Source organism: Ovis canadensis, chromosome 11, assembly GCF_042477335.2.
Source record: "Ovis canadensis isolate MfBH-ARS-UI-01 breed Bighorn chromosome 11, ARS-UI_OviCan_v2, whole genome shotgun sequence".
NCBI lineage: Eukaryota > Metazoa > Chordata > Mammalia > Artiodactyla > Bovidae > Ovis > Ovis canadensis.
In genome coordinates, this window is record NC_091255.1 from 17,579,266 (window position 1) to 17,599,070 (window position 19,805).

At 49.4% G+C, this 19,805-nt stretch overlaps 1 protein-coding gene and 1 non-coding gene across 3 annotated transcripts in view; one reads left to right on the forward strand and one right to left on the reverse strand.

The window, feature by feature from the left end:
* The first annotated feature begins 1,534 nt into the window (after window positions 1-1,534).
* The window catches only part of LPO (lactoperoxidase), a 30,039-nt gene continuing 11,768 nt past the window's right edge, over window positions 1,535-19,805 (forward strand). The window contains exons 1-9 of one of the 2 annotated variants that reach the window (XM_069602594.1): window positions 1,535-1,600; window positions 6,405-6,482; window positions 7,833-7,920; window positions 12,551-12,711; window positions 14,264-14,381; window positions 14,793-14,922; window positions 15,660-15,866; window positions 17,318-17,642; window positions 19,251-19,411. In XM_069602594.1, the coding sequence (XP_069458695.1) occupies window positions 6,407-6,482; window positions 7,833-7,920; window positions 12,551-12,711; window positions 14,264-14,381; window positions 14,793-14,922; window positions 15,660-15,866; window positions 17,318-17,642; window positions 19,251-19,411 (1,266 nt within the window). In that variant the 5' untranslated portion in view covers window positions 1,535-1,600; window positions 6,405-6,406. Of the gene's footprint in view, window positions 1,601-6,251; window positions 6,483-7,832; window positions 7,921-12,550; window positions 12,712-14,263; window positions 14,382-14,792; window positions 14,923-15,659; window positions 15,867-17,317; window positions 17,643-19,250; window positions 19,412-19,805 lie in introns of those variants that run through there. The other variant, XM_069602593.1, reaches the window with a different exon arrangement.
* Window positions 10,421-10,527, reverse strand: LOC138415508 (U6 spliceosomal RNA). Its single transcript, XR_011247266.1, has one exon. It is a non-coding gene; the product is annotated as a U6 spliceosomal RNA (small nuclear RNA).

A 19,805-nucleotide genomic window follows, 5' to 3' on the forward strand; every position in this document is an offset into this window, starting at 1 on the left:
CACCCAGAGCAAAAGGAGGACCAGCCCAATCTGGAGCTGACAGTGCCCCAGCTGCCCATTCCAAAAAAATTCAAACCTGAGATATATCGCATCATAACTTGACCAAGAGCCAGGGACAGTCAGACCTATAACCCTGACTCCAGTAGCTCACTATATGCACATAGGAAGACAGTGTTATCCTACACAGTCTTCCAGAAGGAATTTCCATCTTGTAATTGTTCAGAACCAACTATGTCAAGATTCACCTAAAGATACAGCTTCGTTAACTCATAAAGCATGAAACCCAGAGTTGAGAGCCTTGAGAATCATGCACCAAAGTTCAGGGAATGGTCAGACAAAGAAAAACTTGGCTGAGAAGCAGAAATGTCTTTCAAAGAAAACAAGAAGAGCCTGCAGTCCCTCACTCGCCTTTCCTGGACAGCTGCCTTCTTTTGAGATGCCCAGCTCATTTGCCTATATTCATCACAAGAGAAGCAGCTTCTAACTACCTTGCATCAGCCAGAGAAAAGGAATATCACTTTTTGGAAGGTAAATTCAGGGGACTGGTTTGGGGGTGATGAATTCCTGACAGTCCCCCAGAGTATTTCCAGTGCAAAGTATAATTTTATAAAGAAGTTTATATTTTAATCTGTCTGTAAAATCCATCTTCATGAAGTTTTGTATTCTTTGAACCTTCCTGTTTCCTTCCTATAATGATCTAATGAACTTGATGGTGTATAACATTATAATCGGGCTTTCAATCAATAAGGTCTTGACTATTGGTGTTTTTTAATGGCTCAGCCTATGAAGTCATAGAATCCTAGGAATCATCTAAGCCAACCACTGGTTTTGCAACTAGAGTATACAAGGAAACAGAAGGTGAAGTGACTAGTCCAGAGCCACACAGTGACAGAGACAGGAATTTAATCTACCCCTGACAAGTCCAGGGCTCTTATCACATCTCTGGTGGCCAAAATGGGACTGTATTTTGAAATTTTGATCATCCAAAAAGGGAACATTTGAAAACTATTGTACACCTCAGAGATGAATCTCTTGGCTTCCACAATGACAGGATGAAAAGTAAAAGAGAAATCAAAAGGAAGTGGATAAAGGAATGGCTAAGTTGCTTCAGTCATGTCCGACTCTGTGTGACCCCATAGACGGCAGCCCACCAGGCTCCCCTGTCCCTGGGATTTTCCAGGCAAGAGTACTGGAGTGGGTTGCCATTGCCTTCTCCTAAAGGAATGGGGAAGAAGCCATTTATTTGTTCCTAATTTTAAGAGCTAGAGTGACAAGCCTGCTCAGAGACTGGAGTTTTGCCTTTCATGACTGCAGCAGGACCACGTAGTCAAACTGGAAAATGAGAAGACTAGGATTTGTCTTATCCAGGGTCAGTGACAGTATACCAGCCAATCCCTGCAGCAGTTTCCTCCTGCGTGTGCCCAGAGTCACAGGGTGTTTCCTGCTGAACCTGAGTCTCCTGCAACCCCCATCAGCCATTCAAAATCTTTCCTTCTGGGCTTTTCTCTGAAATTCACTCTTGATAGACGGTATATAAGGCCAGCTCCTCCAAGCAGAGAAACTCCCCCTGGCTGCCACAGGAGGCCAAGGCACTCAATAGGTAAGACTCATCGACTTAAATTTTTCCTGGTGTCTGCAAAGTTGATGATGAAATTTCCTAAAGCCTTCTCAGAAAGCTTGGTATAGTAAGTCTCCTACATAGGAACCTTCAAGTTCTGAACTTTCAAAGATGGGAAGGTGCGTGCTCTCAACATCAGGTGTTAGCGAAACTGCACCTTGCCTCTATCTCCTCTATGCTGACAGTCCTCCAGCTCTACCATCTCCCACCTCCTCTCCCTGCTCCAGTGAGTAACTCTTCTTGCCTGTTCACTAGGTGCCAGTCACTGTATGCCAGCTGTTGTACTGCCCCACTGTACTTTTCAAGGTACTGTACTGTAAGATTTCAGACGTTCTCTTGTATGTGCTTTTTATGTGTTATTTGGTGAACAGTCTTATAAACCTATTATAGTACAGTATTCTGTAGCTGATTGTGTTAGTTGGGTACCTAGGCTAACTTTGTGGGACTTATGAACAAATTGGACTTACAAATATGCTCTCAGAATGGAACTCATTCATATACAGGGGGCTTACAGTACTGGATCTAGACTTGTCATCATCCAGCACTTTCTAGTGCCAGATTCAGCTGCCACCCTGGAAGGTCATCCCTGTTCAGTGTAAGGGAGAATATTATTGAATTCATTGTGGGGAAAAGAGGCCTTTCTGAGTCTAAAAAAAGAGTCATAGAATTGTAAACTCTTAGGGCCTGAAGGTACCATATTACTCTCATCCATCCTGTTTGGGAAATAAAGCCTAAGAGAGACCATGTGTCCCAGACACTCAGAAAGTTGGGGGGAAATAATACAGAATGATGCTCCATATGGTGTTCTTGAGACTGATGCAAACCAATATGATTTATAGTGAAAATTTTGTGGTGTTTAAAGTGTTGTCTATCATAGCCAGGCATATCATGCCTTCATCTTGTTTCTATCAGTATTATCTCATGCTATCTACAGAAGACCTGAACATCTAGTTAACCCTGAATGTCTAGTTCTAGGTGTCTCCAATGTCTTGTGGACCCTTGGTTCTTAATCAGATTTATAAATTGCAGCAGTATTTAAATGTGTTTCATCTGAGGAGAATACAGAGTGATTGAATCATGTTGTTTTTATGGAATTGGGTAACCCTGGACTTCCCAGGTGGCTCAGTGGTGTAGAATCCACCTGCCAATGCAGGAGATGCAGGTTCCATCCCTGGGTCAGGAAGCTCCCCTGGAGAAGGAAATGGCCACCCACTCCAGTTTTCTTGCCTGGGAAATTCCAAGGACAGAGGAGCCTGGCGGGCCACAGTCCATGGGGTTGCAAAGAGTCAGACACAAAAGAGTGACTAAGCAGGCAGGCACATAACCCTATGGCTCAGGGGGATTTTTTCCTGCTGTAGGGAGCTTGATAGAGCTCTCTCTTTTCCATTTTCCTCTTGATACTGGAGCTGCTCAAAAGATCAAATAGTGTTCCTGGGGGTGATGGAGAGTCTGTTGGTTTCCCTTCTGGCTCATCCCACCACCTTCAACAGAGCACTCGCCATTGCTTTCTCAGGGCTTCCTGCAGCCCTTTTGGTGACTTCCCAGCAAAGTCTGAGAGCCCAGCTCTGGGAGGTCATGGTGCTCAGTGTGGTCTGTACACCAGCAGCATTGACATCACCTCCGTGCTTGTTGGAAGTGCAGGCTCTCAGGCCCCTTCTGAGTTAGAATCTGCATTTAACCAGGTCCCCCAGTGATTAGTAGCCACATTAAGGTGGGGAGAAGCCTGTTAAGGGACCACCACCACCCTCTCTCTCTGTCTCATCCATATGCTGAACTCCTCTGCCCTGGGAATTTCATTCATTCAGTGTGTGCGCAACACCTATTGTGTGCCAACATTAGGCTTGGGCACTGAAAAAACAGCAGACAGTTCTTGAGGAGCTCAAGGTCTGGTAGGGGAAACGCATGAAAACAGGGACAGCAAATGTGAATAAAGTACTCTGGGAAGACAGAGAAAAGAATGACCTCACTCTCCCTGGACAAATCTGGTACTCTTCACAGAGAACATGGCTTTGGGCCTGGGTTTCGAAGGATGAATAGTTTATTTGGCCAAGAAGACTTTGCATAGGAAAGACTGTGAGTAAGAGGCAGAGGACTGTGGAAGAGCCTGGCATTTGAGAGGCAGAGGTTGTGGTTTTGTCTCCAGATAATGTTTCATCTATCAGGAAAAACTTTAAGCTGTGATGCAACCCAAAGGGCCTGGAAAATGATTTCTTCCTTAAGCATGATGATAAGAACATGGGTAAATATCCAGACGTCCCAGAAGCCTCTTGGCTCTGGCTGCAGACAGTGTTCCTCTGGGATCTTTCTGCACACCTGTTTCCCAATGGCATGACCTTGTGTTTGCTCGGCCTGGTGTTCTCTCCCTCGTGCTTCCTTCACACCCACCAGGAAAGATGATCCAGAGATGAAAAATAATTTAGCTTTGGCTTTGAGGTTCCCTCCCATCACTTTTCAGTGAGGGGAATGTAAAGGGGGTTTCGAGGAAAGGAGAGGAGAAATGAGTCTCCGAGGACTTTTCCCTGTTCAGCTTTCTCAACTTTTATTTCTTGGCCTACGATATAGTTCTTCCTCAGCCTATCTCAGCTGATGCCCTTTTCCATAAACTAACCTTTCACTTTTTGTTTTTGATATCATGAAATACGTTAGTCATTGAAAGAATAATATAATGGATACTTGTATGTGCCTCAGCTCTCTTTAAAAATCAATGATATGGTGGCTGCCAGGGCCTGGGAGAAAGGGGGATAGGGGAGTTGGTGTTTAGTGGGTACAGAGATTCAGTTTTGCAAGATGAAATAGTTCTAAAGATCTGTTGTACAACAATGTGAATACACTTATGACTACTGTACTGTCTGGTTAAAATGATTAAGGTGGTACATTTTATGCTATGTGTTTTCACCACAATTTAAAATCAATGACGCTTTAATTCCAAATCATCACCTGTGTTTGCCTGAAAAGGCAGATTTCTGCTGGCTCAGTGGTGTCCCTGAATCACAAAGAGGAGGACTGTGTTTCTTCTCAAGCCCGCAGAGGTGTAAGGACAGGAGCTCACTGAGGAGTCAAACTGTTTTTCTCTTGGGAAGAAAACTGTGCCAGGGAGAATCCTGGCCAGAGAGGTATTTAGTCATACTTTGCCCTTTCTTTTCCTACAGTTAGCTTACAAAAAGCACATCCAACAAGATAAAAATCATTCAGGGGATCATCCAAGGCCAGAGGAAAAGTGACAGAGTGTAATGGAGGCTGAAACTACCTTAGAGACACGGTTCACCTTTTCTGGAGATTATCTGGAGAGTGTCTGGAAGACCGCCTAGGTGGTCTCTCAGGCGAAGCCCCAGAGCCACAGTTTCTCGGGGGGAGCCTTGAGTAGACACGGAGCAGCCAATCTGAGGTCGTTTCTGGAGTCTATCTATTGCATCTATTGAATGCAGACTACAGGGGGAACTTGTGCGCTCTTATGAACAGTCTAGACACGTGATCGTTCCATCTGGACACGTGGGTGCCTCCCAGGCTGGAGCTAGAATCTCCCCAAAAGATGCTTTTGGGGTCTGTTCCACCAAACCTAATGAACACTCTGAGCCCCAAAGCCCCTCATCAGCAAACAAAGCTGCCCGATTTTACTCTGATGACTTAGTTTAAATCACGAGTTAAAGTTCCTGATGAAGGCGTTGACCTAAGAGCAGGAATCTCTCCAGGCAACCTGGGACACAGCTGTGAGCTCTGCCTCAACTTTCATTTTCTTGTTCCATCAGGTCAGTTCTTGAGGGAGGGTGAAGCCCTGCCAGGTCCTGAGGGAAGGAACTGCCTCTGAGGCTCACTCCCCTGGGGCTGGGCCAGAGCAGGATGGCTTCCAGGGAGCAATACATCCTGAGGGGACAGAGGAAGGGGACCCCAAAGATGTGTTTCAGGTTTGGTAACAGCATTTGTCACTGGTCACAAGACAAGGTCAGGATCTTGGGTCAGAATCAGATGTCCTGGATCACCTGGTCCAACCCTCTCACTCAATCGGGCCAGGGGCCCAGAGGTGTTAAGTAATCTGCCCAATATCACAGAGTTAGTAGGGCAATGCATAACTACGGCTCAGGCCCTTCTGACCCCAAAGCCTGAGTCTTTTTCCTTCTACCATGGCCCCTTTTATCTCCCAGTACCTAAGCACGTGCTGGGCTGTGCTTAGTCACTCAGTTGAGTCCGACTCTTTGCAACCCCACGGACTATAGCCCGCCAGGCTTCTCCGTCCATGGGATTCTCCAGGCAAGAATACTGGAGTGGGTTACCATGCCCTTCTCCAGGGGATCTTCCCAACCAAGGGATTGAATCCAGGTCTCCCGTATAGCAGGCAGGCTCTTTACCGTCTGAGCCACCAGGGAAGCCCAAGCATTGGGTCTGCACATATCGGCTTCCCAGGTGGCACGAGTGTAAAGAAACTGCCTCCCAATGAAGAAGATGAAAGAGATGAGGGTTTGATCTCTGGGTTGGGAGGATCCCCTGGAGAAGGAAATGGCAACTCACTCCAGTATTCTTGCCTGGGAAACCCCATCAACAGGGGAGCCAGGTGGGCTACAGTCCGTGGGGTCACAGGAGTTGGACATGACTAGTGACTAAAGCACCACCAGCATGGTCTGCACACATGGTAGATGCTTAGTTAGTTACTGCGGTTTCCCCTCCTTTGCTCTCATGTTAGGGTGTCTGGTGTTCTCTGGGTTTTCCCCGCTTTCTCATCCTCTTTCTCTGAGTCAGTCCTACCCACAGGGATTCTGCAAGGCTCACACCCTCATCCGGGGTCTTGTTTCAGCGATGTTGGTCTGTCTCCATCTTCAAGTCTTTTTGGCTTCTGTGGCCTTATTCGAGGTTGCAGCATCTGACACAATTGGTAAGTGCCACCCTGCATTGGTTTCCTGGGGCTGTGGTTACAGAGGACCACAATCTGGGTGGTTTAAGACAAGAGAATTTCGTCTCCTCCAGTTCAGGAGGCTAGAAGTCCAAAATCAAGGTGTTAGTGGCCCATGCTGCTCTAAAGGCTCAAGGGGAGAATCCTTCCTTGCCTCTTCCAGCCTCTGGTGGCTCCCAGCCATCCTTGACTTACAGCCGCATCACTTCAACTCCAGCCTGCTTCTCTGGGGGGTCCTCTTGTGTGTCCTTGCCCCTTGTGATAAAGCCACTAGTCAGCAGACATAGAGCACCCTCTAATCCCGGGCCCTTATTACTTCTTCTTAAAGTCACATTCTAAGGTTTTAGTTGGACATGTACTTTAGAGGGACACTATTTAAGCCACTACACTCCCCTTGTTCAAAGACTTCATCCTGATTCCCCCACCACTCCAGACCCTAATATGAACGAAAACAAGGAAACCCACCTCTACTCTAAGCCATCTCCTTCCCTACCTCGGGATCCTGATGATCAGCTAAGCCCTTTGAGGGACTTGCTTATGGGTCCACCTCACCAAGAACCAAACAAATCCCACAGTCCAGTATCCAGATCCAATCTGAGTGGTCACACACCTTAATCCCATCACTGGATCCAGGCAGCCCTCTATATCTGCAGATTCTGCGTCAGCAGATTCAATCATCAGTAGATTGAAAGTATTTTATTTTTAAGATTCCAAGGACTTCCCTGGTGATCCAGTGGCTAAGATTCCATGCTCCCAGTGCTGGGGATCTGGGTTTGATCACTGCTCAAGGAACTAGATCCCACATGCCACAGCTAGACGTTCACATGCCGCAACTAAAGAGACTACATGTTGCAACCGGCACAGCCAAATAAATTAATTTTTTTAAAAAGATTCCAGAAAACACCCCTTCAAAAAAAAAATGCACTCTGGCAGCTATTTACATGACATTTACATTGCATTAAGTATTATAAGTTATCTAGAAATGATAACTTATGATTTAAAATATATAGGATGATATGATAGATTTACAAATACATTTTATATAAAGGACGTGAGCATTCTGGGGATTCCTGGAACAAATCCCCTGTGGATACTGAGGGATGACTGTATTCTAGTGGACTCGTAAAGAGTGATATTAATACCCTATTGAGGAGGATCAGAGAGTATTCTTCTCCTTCTTGGCTTTTCCATCTGGGGGAGGTTTCCTAATCTTGATCTCTTCCTGCTCAGATTTGAGGAGTGGGGATAACAGCAGAGAAAGAGGGGGACAGAGCAAAGGGCTTCTCCAAAGAGTGGCGTCTGATACCTTGCTCCTTGTTTCCCTGCTCCAAGCACAGGCCGCCAGCACCACCACCATCTCTGATGCTGTGAGTAAGGTCAAGACCCAGGTCAACAAGGCCTTCCTGGATTCCCGGACCAGGTGGGTGAGACATACACACCACGCGTGTTCCTTCCTGGGCTTCCTGTTCAGGACAAGTGCATCTAGACCAGCCCTGACAGGCCAGTAAGCCAAAGCAATTATACAGCCTGCCCTCCCACCCCTCACCTGCGAGCAGGGGCCAAGCAGGAGCAAGAGCCCGCAGCTCCTAAAGTCCTCAGCCTCGAAGTTTCCTTGAAGGGGATGTCTCATCTGATCCCATGAGCACTTTCTTTCCTGTAGTTGAGTGATTCCTTGGGTCATGACTTCCAGGGTCTCAGAAAACCGGTCAGTAGTTTTTCGTTCGTTCAGCATGACTTAGATCAAGTCCTTAGGAACAGAAACTGAGATCTGCATCCACATACAGGCGACTTACTGGGAAGCACTCTCAGGAAGCTCTAGTGGAGTGAAGGGGGGAGGCCAGATGGGTAAAAAGAAGGCCAATAAGCAGGGATGCGGTTTAAGGTCCAGCCCCAGCTGACCCTGCAGGGAGATCCAGAGTGTGGGCTGTATCTCAGAGCCTGTCCTACCTCGAGCAAGGGAGCAGAGCATTCACCTGCCAAAGGTGTCCTTGGCTCAGCCAGATGTGCTGCAAGCTTGGTACTGGGGCTGGGGTGGGGGCGGCCAGAGGATGTCGCACACTGTGTGACTCCCAGGCATTCCAGATCGGCAGCTCCCCTGACTCAGAAGCCATTGCCCAAGAAAGTTAGAGGCAGGAGCCATCAGCAGCAGCTGCACCCGCAGCAGCCAGCGGAGGGGCCCAAAGGCACTCGGGGAACATACAGGACACCGGCAGAGTCAGCTACCTCCCAACCCCGTGCAGGGACTGGGCTTCCCAGAATAAGCAGTGCAGACTGTGTCCCTGCCCTCAGGAAGCACACGCTGGAGCCAGAGAGGCAGACAAACCAGGTGATCACTTCACGGAGCTGAAAACCACCTTGCTCATTCCTCTTGCTGTCTCTTTACTGAACTTGGGGTTTCACTCCCCCTTGGCTCTTGCATAAACTCTCAAGAGGTCCCCCAACTTCTTGGCTGACTTTTAGAGGACAAGATGTGCTCTGATCTCTTCTAGTCCCAAGAACAGCATCCTTTCAAGAACTCGAATATCAGCAGAAGAAGATGAAGCCCCGAGCCTCTCACTTTCCTCTGCTCAGAGCTGTTGTAGACGTCAGAGAGAAGGAAGGGTCCACGATCTGTCGTCCCTCTTTCCTGGGCTTCTTGCCATCCCCCAGCCCAGGTTTCTGACTTGGGGGTTAAGCTGAGGGGAGGAAGGAGAGATATAGGATGACAAAGCCTAAATCACTTGGATAATGTAGTGCCTGGAAGCGGGGTGGGGAGATCAGAAGTCCTTCCCTCCTTGGGCACTTTCGGCTCTCATACACTCTGCTGCCAAGCCTCTGACCCAGAGAAGTATCTGACCAGTAGCTCATAGCTCCAAGCCGCAGCCCGGGAGCTTGTGGCTCCCTCCCTAGTCCCTCGCGTATCACCTTGACCCAGGTCCCCTTTAAAGAGGCTCCAGAAGACCAAACAGTTTTTCAATGCAGGACCCTGGTGTGTCTCCCTTTGCCTGGCAAAGCAATAAAATTATCCTTTTCTACTTTACCCAAAACTGTCTCCGGGATTTGATTTGGGACCACTGTACAGAGAGGGGCTTCCCAGGTGGCTCAATGGTAAGGAATCTACCTGCCAATGCAGGAGACGCTGGTTCCATCCGTGGGTCAGGAAGATCCCCTGAAGAAGGGAATGGCAACCCACTCCAGTATTCTTGTCTGGAGAATCCCATGGACCAAAAACAAACAAACAAACAAACAAACAGAGCCTGGTGGGCTACAGTCCATGGGTCACAGAGAGTCAGATATAACTGAGCACGCACCCACAGGTACGCGCAGAGGGCAGAAAGCTTTGCCCTGCCACTGGAGACTGTGTGGATTCAGGGCCCAGCGCCGGCCTGTCTGGCTTACTCTGCTGTTAGGTGCACAGTGCCAGCCACCTCCTCTTTTCTTGTTTTCTTTCGGCTCTTTGGGCAGGTGTCAGCCACCAGCCACAACTCCAGGACACACCTCAGCACCCTCTTCTTTTTCACTTTTTTTAAAATTAATTTTTATTGGCGTATAGTTGCTTTACAATGTTGTGTTAGTTTCTGCTGTATAGCACAGTGAATCAGCTATATGTGTCATATATCCACTCCTTTCTGGATTTCCTTCCCAATTAGGTCGCCACAGGTCATTGAGTAGAGTTCCCTGTGCTATACCCTTCGTTCTCATTAGTTACCTATTTACATAAGGTGTATATATATCAGTCCCAGTCTTCCAATTTGTAACCTCCTCCCCCTTGGTATCCATAAGTTTGTTCTCTACATCTTGACTCTGTTTCTGCTTTGCCAATAAGCTCATCTGTGCTGTTTTTCTAGATTCCACATGTAAGTGATATTATACAATATTTGTTTTCCCTCTTTCTGATTTACCTCACTCTGTATGACAAGGGTAAAAATCTGTCTCTAGGCAAAAATATGGAATCTTTCACAAATTTCCTTGTCATCCTTGTGCAGGGGCCATGCTAATCCTTTCTGTATAGTCCCAATTTTAGGATATGTGCTGCCAAAGTGAGCACCTGTCCTCCTTGTAAGGACCTTATCACGGGACTGAGAGCAAAGAGGAAGCCCCACAGTGGTGGGAGGGAAATGTCCGGTATTTCAGCCACTGTCTCCCAATGAACCTTGTCTCTCCCTAACGTCAACCCTTTTATAGCCCAAGGTGGGGGTACACTAAAAGCCACAAAATCCGTGTTCAGCACCTCCTTTTTGAGTCATGCTGGCCAGGATGAGCAGCCCTGCCTTGGAACTCATCCCCACTGCTTAGTTCCTGGATTTGGGGACCTCATGGAGACATAATTAAACATTTTGTTCACAAGCAAACAAACAATCCAGCACCCCACAAACTGTGATGAGGACAATGAAGGAAATAAACAGAGCAGTGGCTGCTACTCTAGTTGCAGGGAGCAGGGAAGCCTGATGGAGGATGAGAAGGAACAGGCCATGTAGCAAACCAGGGGCTAGCATTACAGGGCCTGGGGGCAGTGCAGGAAAGAGCTTTGGGTGCTGAGGACACGGAAAGAAGGCCATGCTGGTGGTGGCGGTAGGAAAAGAGGACACACAGGTGGAGCCTGAGAGGCAGAGGGTCAGAGGCAGAGCAGTGGCTTATAGGGGCTGGGGGAGAAGTGGAGGGATCAGGCATGACAGTTCATGGGTGTGGGGTCTCCTTTGCAGGTGATGAAAATGTTTGGGAGCTAGACAGAGGCAAAGCTCGCATAATGCCATGAGCATGTACGCTATAAGACCATGGATTCAGGTATGCCGCAGGGTGAGCCAAGAAAGTGCTTAAATCAGAGTAGCCTGGTCTGCTTTTCATTTGAAAAAGCTCCCTCCTGCAGCCAGGTGGAGAATGGATGGGAGGACGACAGGAGGGGAGGCAGTGGTCTGCTGCAAGCATCCAGATGGGGGAGGGTGACGACTAGGACGAGGGCAGAGGCCTGGAGATGGAAAAAGAGTTCCTCCACAGCCCTGCCTGCTCCCCTGGAGCCCAGGTCGGCCTGTCCAAGTCACCCCTCCGGCTGAGACACCAGGCCCCCGTGTGCTAGAAGTAGAGTTAACGACTTGATCCACAGGGACAGGCCAGGAGTCACAGCCTGTGAAGTGTATCCCAAAAGCAAGGTTGTCTTCCTGAGAGTTTGAGCCACTTTCAAAATTTCAGAGTCTTCGAGCCGTAAAGATCATCTCACAGGACCCCTCATCTCACACAGGAGTGGGGAGAGGGTTCTCAAGAAGGTCTTCACCTGCTTAGTAGTAGAAGTCTATTTTCTCTGTTTTTCCAGACTGACTACATTCTATTGACCCGTCTTCAATTCTGTTTTCTTATGTCCACCTGACTGCTGGGTCTAGCCAACAAGCTTTTTATTTGTTAGGGTATTTTCAGGTCTATAATTTCTACTTGTTGTTTTCTTTTAATAAATTCTACTCTTTTTTTCAAACTTTAAACTTTTTCTTTTGTACTGGGGTATATAGCTAATTAACCATGTCGTGCTCGTTTCAGATGAACCGCGAAGGGACTCAGCCATACATAGTAAATTCTACTTTTATGAAATGGTCTGGGTTTTTTTGTTTGTTTTTTTTTTTTTCCATTTAAGAAAAACTTAAAATTGATTATTGAACCATTTTAATGACAGCGGATTTTAAATCATTTTAAAATCTTTATCAGATGTCTCCAGCATCTGGTTCACGCCAGTATTGGCATCAGTTGGTTGCCCCCAAGGCTTGCTGAGGGGAGGGTTTCCACAGTCAGGGGCTGAATCGTACATCCGGGGACTTAGGCGTATTTGGTTTCCCCCAACTGAGCCCGAAGCCGCCAATACAGCGGCAACTCTCTGATTCTAATTCAGGAAGTTCTCAGGTCCATCTGCCTGCCTTCCCTTAGAACCTGACTTAACCAAGCTTAAAGACACTGCAGCTTCCTCCTCCCAGAGGCGGTTTTCCAGAGGCATCCGAGGAGAGCTGAGTAAAGATACCGAGAGCACAGACGTGGGGGGCTCCTGCTTGCTGCCCACACCCCTATGTCTCCCCCACTGCTCTCCACTGTAGGCTGAAGACGGCCTTGAGCTCTGAGGTACCCACCACCCGGCAGCTCTCAGAGTACTTCAAGCACGCCAAGGGCCGCACCCGCACGGCCATTCGCAACGGGCAGGTGTGGGAGGAGTCCTTAAAGAGGCTGAGGCGGGACACAACCCTGACCAACGTCACAGGTACGGAAATCCCACCAGCCCCCCAAGGGCAGGAAGGACTCTTCTTTCTCCCTGCGGGAAAGAGCAGAAGCCATCAAGACTGCAGTTCCTGTTGAGAGCCATCTTCTCTCCCTCAGAGCAAGGAGGGGCTTGGGAGGACAGCCAGGTCAGTGCTCTTTCGGCAGAGAAAGGAACTCGGGCCCAGAAAGATCACACTGCCAGCTCCAAATGAGGCGACATTCGTGCCCTTTGGCATAATACCAGCTGTAAGGCCTCTGTCCAGAGGCAGGACTAAAGTCAGTAAACATGGGCTCCCTGTCTCAAACCACAGTGCACCACTTCCGCCTGTGAAAAGGACATTTAAGCCACCTGTGTCAGGGGAGATTTACTGGGATTATGTCAGGGGTGAGGAACTATCCCTCTTGTTCTGGGTCCTGTGGAGCTGAAACAATGGGCTTGCCAATTGATCATGAGTTCCTCAACCCCTCCACCCCACCCCTGGCCAAATGTCACAATTCATGGACCGTCATGGAGGAAGGGGATTGATCTTGACGGAAGGAAGAGACTGCAGGTTCTTGCTGGGGAAACTTCAAGTGAGGGAAGATACCTGGCCTAGGACATGGGCAAATTCCAAAGTTCCCAAAGGAAGGAAGGAAACCAGGACAAGGTAGGGAGGAGAAGGGAGCGCTTTGAACTCGATGAGACTCAAAAGGTGCTGGGGCTTGAACCTTGGCCCCTTCCCATTTCTGCAGATGAGCCCCCTGAAGAAGCCCCCCAGGGCTGGATCCCCCTGACTCCTTTTCCCTGCAGGTACCAGGATGGAATAGACTGCTCTAGGACTTGGCCGGCTCTGTCTTCTGAGGCCTCATGAAGGCCTCTGATGCCTAAAACTCCCCAGTGTTACCCCCTCAAGACCACAGCGTTCCTCACTTAAAAATGGCCTATCCCTTCCCAATATCTTTCCCATTTAGATTCCTGTGTGCCTAGTACTTCAGAGGTCAGTGGAACTTTTTTACTTCCCCCCCCCCACCCCCGCAATGCCATGTGGCATCTGAGATCTTAGTTCCCCAAACAGCGGTTGAACTCTCACCCCCTATGGTGGAAGTGTGGAGTCGAAACCACTGGACCACCAGGGACATACCCATCAGTGGAGCTTTAGAAGAAAAGCAATCTTATCAAACTAACTTACACTAACATGCACCTAACCTCTCAGGGGGTACTTTTATTCTAAAAGAAAACCCCGTTGATTCAAATGATCTGATAGACCAAGAATTACTAACAGTTCTGGAGAGATTACTAATCTGTGCCGCCTTGGGCAAGTCTTGGGAACCCTATGGTCTCCGTTTCTTCTCTGTAAAATGAGAATTAAAAGTTTTACCGTAACGAGTTGTCAGGATTAAAGATGAAACCCCCTGAGAAACGCTTGCTTAGAATGTAAAATGTATTCTTCCAAAAATCAGGTTCAAAAGATGAACCTCCCCTCCGGGCCTCGGAATGGAGGAAGAACCCAGGCACAGAAAGAATAGAGGGTTTCCTGACACCACCTTGCCCTGTGGCGTCTCTTCTCTTTCAGACCCTAGCCTGGACTTGACTGCACTCTCCTGGGAGGTGGGCTGCGGTGCCCCGGTTCCTCTGGTGAAATGTGATGAAAACAGCCCTTACCGCACCATCACGGGAGACTGTAATAACAGGTGAGCGGCAGTGGGGGTGTGTAGTGGGCAGGGTGGCCCACCTGCCCCGCCCAGCCCAGCCAGGGCCTTGGCCCCTTGGGCACTACGGGCAGGACTCCCACGGCCTCACCCTCCCGGGCCAGCGTCCCGCTGGAATCCGTTCTGTTGGAACCCGCCTCACTTTCCCAACTTGTCTAAAGAGACCACCGTATATCCGGCTGGAAGGAGCGCTTTTCCCGAGGGCGGAGGAGCCTGGAGCCCTCGGGGATGGGAGTGGTCCAGACCACCTCTCCCTTGAGAGGCACCTCCTCCGCATCCAGTCTCCCTGGGGCTGAGGCTCCCGTCCTTCCCGGGGGGATCCCCGTGGGGTGTGCGGAGAAGCAGACCCGGGAGCCAGCCGGCCGAGGCTGAGGGCCCGCCTTGCCGTTTCAGGAGGAGCCCCGCGCTGGGCGCCGCCAACAGGGCGCTGGCGCGCTGGCTGCCGGCCGAGTACGAGGACGGGCTCGCCGTGCCCTTCGGCTGGACGCAGAGGAAGACGCGCAACGGCTTCCGCGTCCCGCTGGTGAGCGCGGCCGCGGGGAGGGGGCGAGCCCCGAGCTGGCGCGGGGACATGCAGTCAGAGGGGAAGGGAGGCGCCCCGCTAAGTACCCGAGGAGAGGACGCAGACACAGGCGCGAGGAGAGACAGACGCGCGGCAGAACCACACCCGGGGAGACACGGCGATGGGAACTCGCTCCCTCGCGCTGTTCCGGAAAACGCCACTAGAGGGCTGCAGATCCCGCGTCCCGAGCCCAGCCACGTGGTGGGCACGGCCCAGTCGCCATCAAGCCAAGTACCCCGGGGTCTCCCGGGCAGATGGCCTCCCTGCGCCATCCTGCTGGCGCTTGTCCAACCGCAGCCCCTGGAGTGCATCAGCTGTTGTTTGCCTGGAGGTCCCATCTATTGGCCTCATCTGAGTTGGCAGGCCCTCCCCAGAGCCCCTCTGTTCCTGTTTCCAGACACCTGGCACCTCCTCCGTGGCATTTACTTAAGGGACAGCCTGTCTTTTTTTTCCCTCTTTGAGTGGAAAGGGCATTGGCCTTGAAACCATCGTCATACAGACTTGGCCCTTTGTAGCTGCAGGACGTGGGTGAGTTGCTCTCACCCTTCTTGGACTCAGAATGGGAGTAATGCCACCCACTTCAGAGCTTGTCCTGAAGAGGAAGTGTACCTGTTACGTCATGGGTACTCAGTATACTGCGTTCAATCTGAATCTTCAAAGCACCTTTTCTTCCCTCTCCTTCTGTCTCCATCTTGTAGGCCCGTGAGGTATCCAACAAAATTGTAGGCTACCTGGACGAAGAGGGTGTTCTAGACCAAAACAGGTCCCTGCTCTTCATGCAGTGGGGTCAAATTGTGGACCACGACCTGGACTTCGCCCCGGAAACGGAACTGGGGAGCAGCGAGCACTCCAAAGTCCAGTGTGAGGAGTACTGTATCCAGGGAGACAACTGCTTCCCCATCATGGTAGGCCCCTGCAGCGGGGGGCCCCTGGCAAACTGCTTGCATCCCTGGTGTAGCAGATGTTCCCAGCCCATCAGCCAGGACCTCCTGGAGACCTTGAATGCTGATCTGACAGCTTCCCAAGCCTCTCACATTCTATTCATTCATTTGCCCACTTTTTTAGTAAATAGACATCCATCATCTGCCATCATCAGGCAACACGCTAAGCACCTGAGATTTAAAGGTGAACGAGACAGCATCCCTTCCCTCGAGGGCAGAGGACCTGTGTGGGAAATAGACAAGTAATCACTAGTGGCAAAACTGGGAAGCTCTGGAGAGAGTTTTCTTCATCCCTGGCCCAGCAACACTGATGGCACCGGGGGTCTTATTAGAAATGTAAAATCTCAAACCATACCCCAAAGATAAGCAGAATCTACATTTTATTCAGATCCCCAGGAGAGTCACTGTATACCCAGTAAATTTGTGGAATGCCACCGTGAGTCATCATGGCGTCCAGGAAGGCTACTCTCAGAAAGAGCTGAAACGTGATGGATGAGTCAGAATGAGCAGCAGGGACTTATGGGAATTTCCAGCAGCAAGGGAAAGGAATTTGCAGTGGTGCACCTTCTTATTCGTGGGTTTTACAGTGAGAGCATGATTATTCACTCAGGCATATCAAGAATATATGTTGTGGTAGAAAGAACATGGGCTTCCCAGGTGGCACTAGTGGTAAAGAACCCACCTGCCAGTGCAGGAGACATAAGAGACATGGGATCGGTCCCTGGATTGGGAAGATCCCCTGAAGAAGGGCATGGCAGCCCACTCCAGTTTTCTTATCTGGAGAATCCCATGAACAGAGAAGCCTGAAGGCTACTGTCCATAGGGTCGAAAAGAGTCAGACACAACTGAAGCGACTTAGCACAGCCCAGCACGTGAAGGACATAAGCTGTGGAGTAAGGTCAACCTAGATCTGAGTCCCACATCTTTCCCTTTCAGTTTGTAAGTTCTTGGGCAACTTACTTAACCTTTTGGAGCCTCAGTTTTCTCGCATATAAAGTGGGACAGAATTACCTACCTTACAGGGTTTTATGAGGACCAAAGTGAGATAAAGTATGCACGATACCAACCACATGGTAGGTCCAAAATAAATAAATGGTAGCTGCTGTTAGTAGCAATTATTAACAAACTCTTTCCTGCCTCATGTCCTGCTTCTCTGTGCCCGGATCTCAGGACTCCCTCACAACCAAAAATTTGGAGCTTTTCCTCTTGGCCCTTTTACACAGCAGGAGGTAGTGAACTTCAGGGTCCTGGGGGCCCAGGATGTAGCGTCAGCACGAGGCCTCTGGAGCCAGTGTCTGGCACCAGGGTCCCAGGAGGGCACCATCAGCATCTTTGCCAGCTGCATCCAGACCTACCCTGGGGAGAGGCTGCCGGCTGTACCACCTCTGCAGTCACCCACCCGCATCTCTCTGCAGTTCCCGAAAAACGATCCCAAGTTGAAGACTCAAGGGAAATGCATGCCTTTCTTCCGAGCCGGGTTTGTCTGCCCCACTCCACCTTACCAGTCGTTGGCCCGAGATCAGATCAATTCTGTGACCTCCTTCCTGGACGCCAGCTTAGTGTACGGCTCTGAGCCCAGTCTGGCCAGCCTTCTCTGGAACCTCAGCAGCCCGCTGGGCCTCATGGCTGTCAACCAAGAAGCCTGGGACCACGGGCTGGCCTACCCGCCCTTTAACAACATGAAGCCAAGCCCCTGTGAGTTCATCAACACCACTGCCTGCGTGCCCTGCTTCCAGGCGGGTGAGTCTAGGCTGGGAATAGAGGGGCCCAAGAACAAAGGGATTATCCTGGGGACTGAGAGCAGAGGGAGGCCGGAAAAGCTTCTCGAGGGTGATGGGTGGCTCCCAAGCACTGGAAGTGACCCTTGCTTCTTCTCATCGTCTTCTGGAAAAATACACACTGAAAGCCACCACTGCTGCAGGCACTGGTCCAGGACTGGCAGAAGGGCCCAGACGAATACAGGATCTAGGAACATGTGTTCAGTGTATGTAAAAAAGAGAGAATTATGGAAATCCAGAAAAGCACAAAGAAAAATAAAATCCACAGAATCCCACTACTCACAGTCATCGTTGACATTTTAAGGCCTGTCTTTCCAGCTCTTTTCCTATCATAGATCTTGTTCTACATTGTTTTACACAATTGGGGTCACACTAGAGTGCGGCTCTGCAATCCAATGTTTTCTCTTCACCTATCACGTCTTTAAATATTTTTTCTTCTACGTCATGATCTTTAATGGTTACCTGGCATTCCACGGCACATATTTAATCATAATTTTATTTTACCAACCCTATTTGGAGACGTTTAAGTCATTTTTAGCTTTTCTGTGATTTTGTTGCTGTTTTTAAGGTCGTGAGCATCCTTGTTGATGAATCCTTGTGCTGATTTTCAATACGTTTACTAAGATAACTTCCTAGAGGAGGAAGTTCTATATAAATCAAAAGGAATGTATGTTTTTAAGGCTTTTTATAATCTTGGCACAGAGCCCCTACTCCATGCAGCCTGTGCAACTGAAGCCCTCCAGTTCTCATTCTAGGGACTCATGCCCTCCTGATCCTCTCTGCCTCTGGCTTCCAGAGGTCTTATCTCTTCCAAAAATGCAGTCTTCTAGGATGAAGCCCACTCAGACATGGCAGAAGGCCCAGGTCTCTTGCTAGATCCCTTGGATTCTGTGTCCACACACATCTCACATCAGTCTAGACACAAAACCAACCCCTTCCTGTTTTCTATAAAAATATCCACTAAGACCAAGCGTTTGTGAATTTCACAGACTTTCCTGAAGATTAGAGGACACAAAGAGAAGCCCCCCTGTAAAGCACCTGGTCTTTCACCATCTACATGACCCTCTCCTCCCGACAGCCCCCATCTCTAGATTCTTCTCCTTATTACATGGAATAATTTAACCCTTCCCAGGTTCCTACCCTCAAACTTGCATTCCTAAAACCGTCAGAGTTGCTCTGAACAATAAAAAGCCCCTCGCTCATTTGTAGGCCCTGTCTTAGAAGGCAATTTGGATTTAATTAGCAAAATTTTACTTCTTAATGTCATCTGTAGTCTTTACCACAATCTAGTGGGGGGCCAACCTTATCATCCCCATTTTCACAGATATGAAGACTGAGGCTTAGAAACATTAGGTAACTTGTCCAAAGTCACAGAACTAAAAGGTGTGTGTGCAGAGCTGGGATTCAAATCTGTGAATCGCAACTCAGGTCTCTTTCCAGCTTAAATTAACTAGGAGGAGGGACTTAAGAGAGCTTCCCACTGGGGCACCATCATGTATTTCTTTGTGTAGATTACTGGGTTCAGGGGCTGCTCGGGGTGAACCCACCTTCCTGCCTTCTGGGCTTTCAGGAGATTCCCGAGCCTCAGAGCAGATCCTGCTGGCCACTGTCCACACCCTCCTTCTCCGGGAGCACAACCGGCTGGCCAGAGAACTAAAGCGACTCAACCCTCACTGGGATGGAGAGAAGCTCTACCAGGAAGCCCGGAAAATCCTGGGAGCCTTCATGCAGGTGAGAAGCCCGGGAGCACTGCCTGTATAGCAGCCTGGCTCACTCACCCGACTCTGCCTTCTGTCTGCTGCCAGACCTCCATCCTCTCCTCTCCTGCTTCCTTCCCACTGTCTCACTCTTATAAACCCTCCCTTCTGTTTCTTCAGCTTCTCTGCCCCGAAATGAATCCCGGGATTCGGGGTGTCAGCAGGTCATTCATATGCTGGTCACTCAGTGTGCCCCCTCAGGTGCCATCACTGGGACCACTGGTTCCATCACTCCTGGGATGATTACATCGCCATTATTTTGATTGTTTGGATCGGATTATCTTTTTAATCCCACACCTAAGCCAAAGGTCACAGGCACGAGTCAAATGCTATTGTGGATCAACTGACTGACTAGAATACACTTAGAA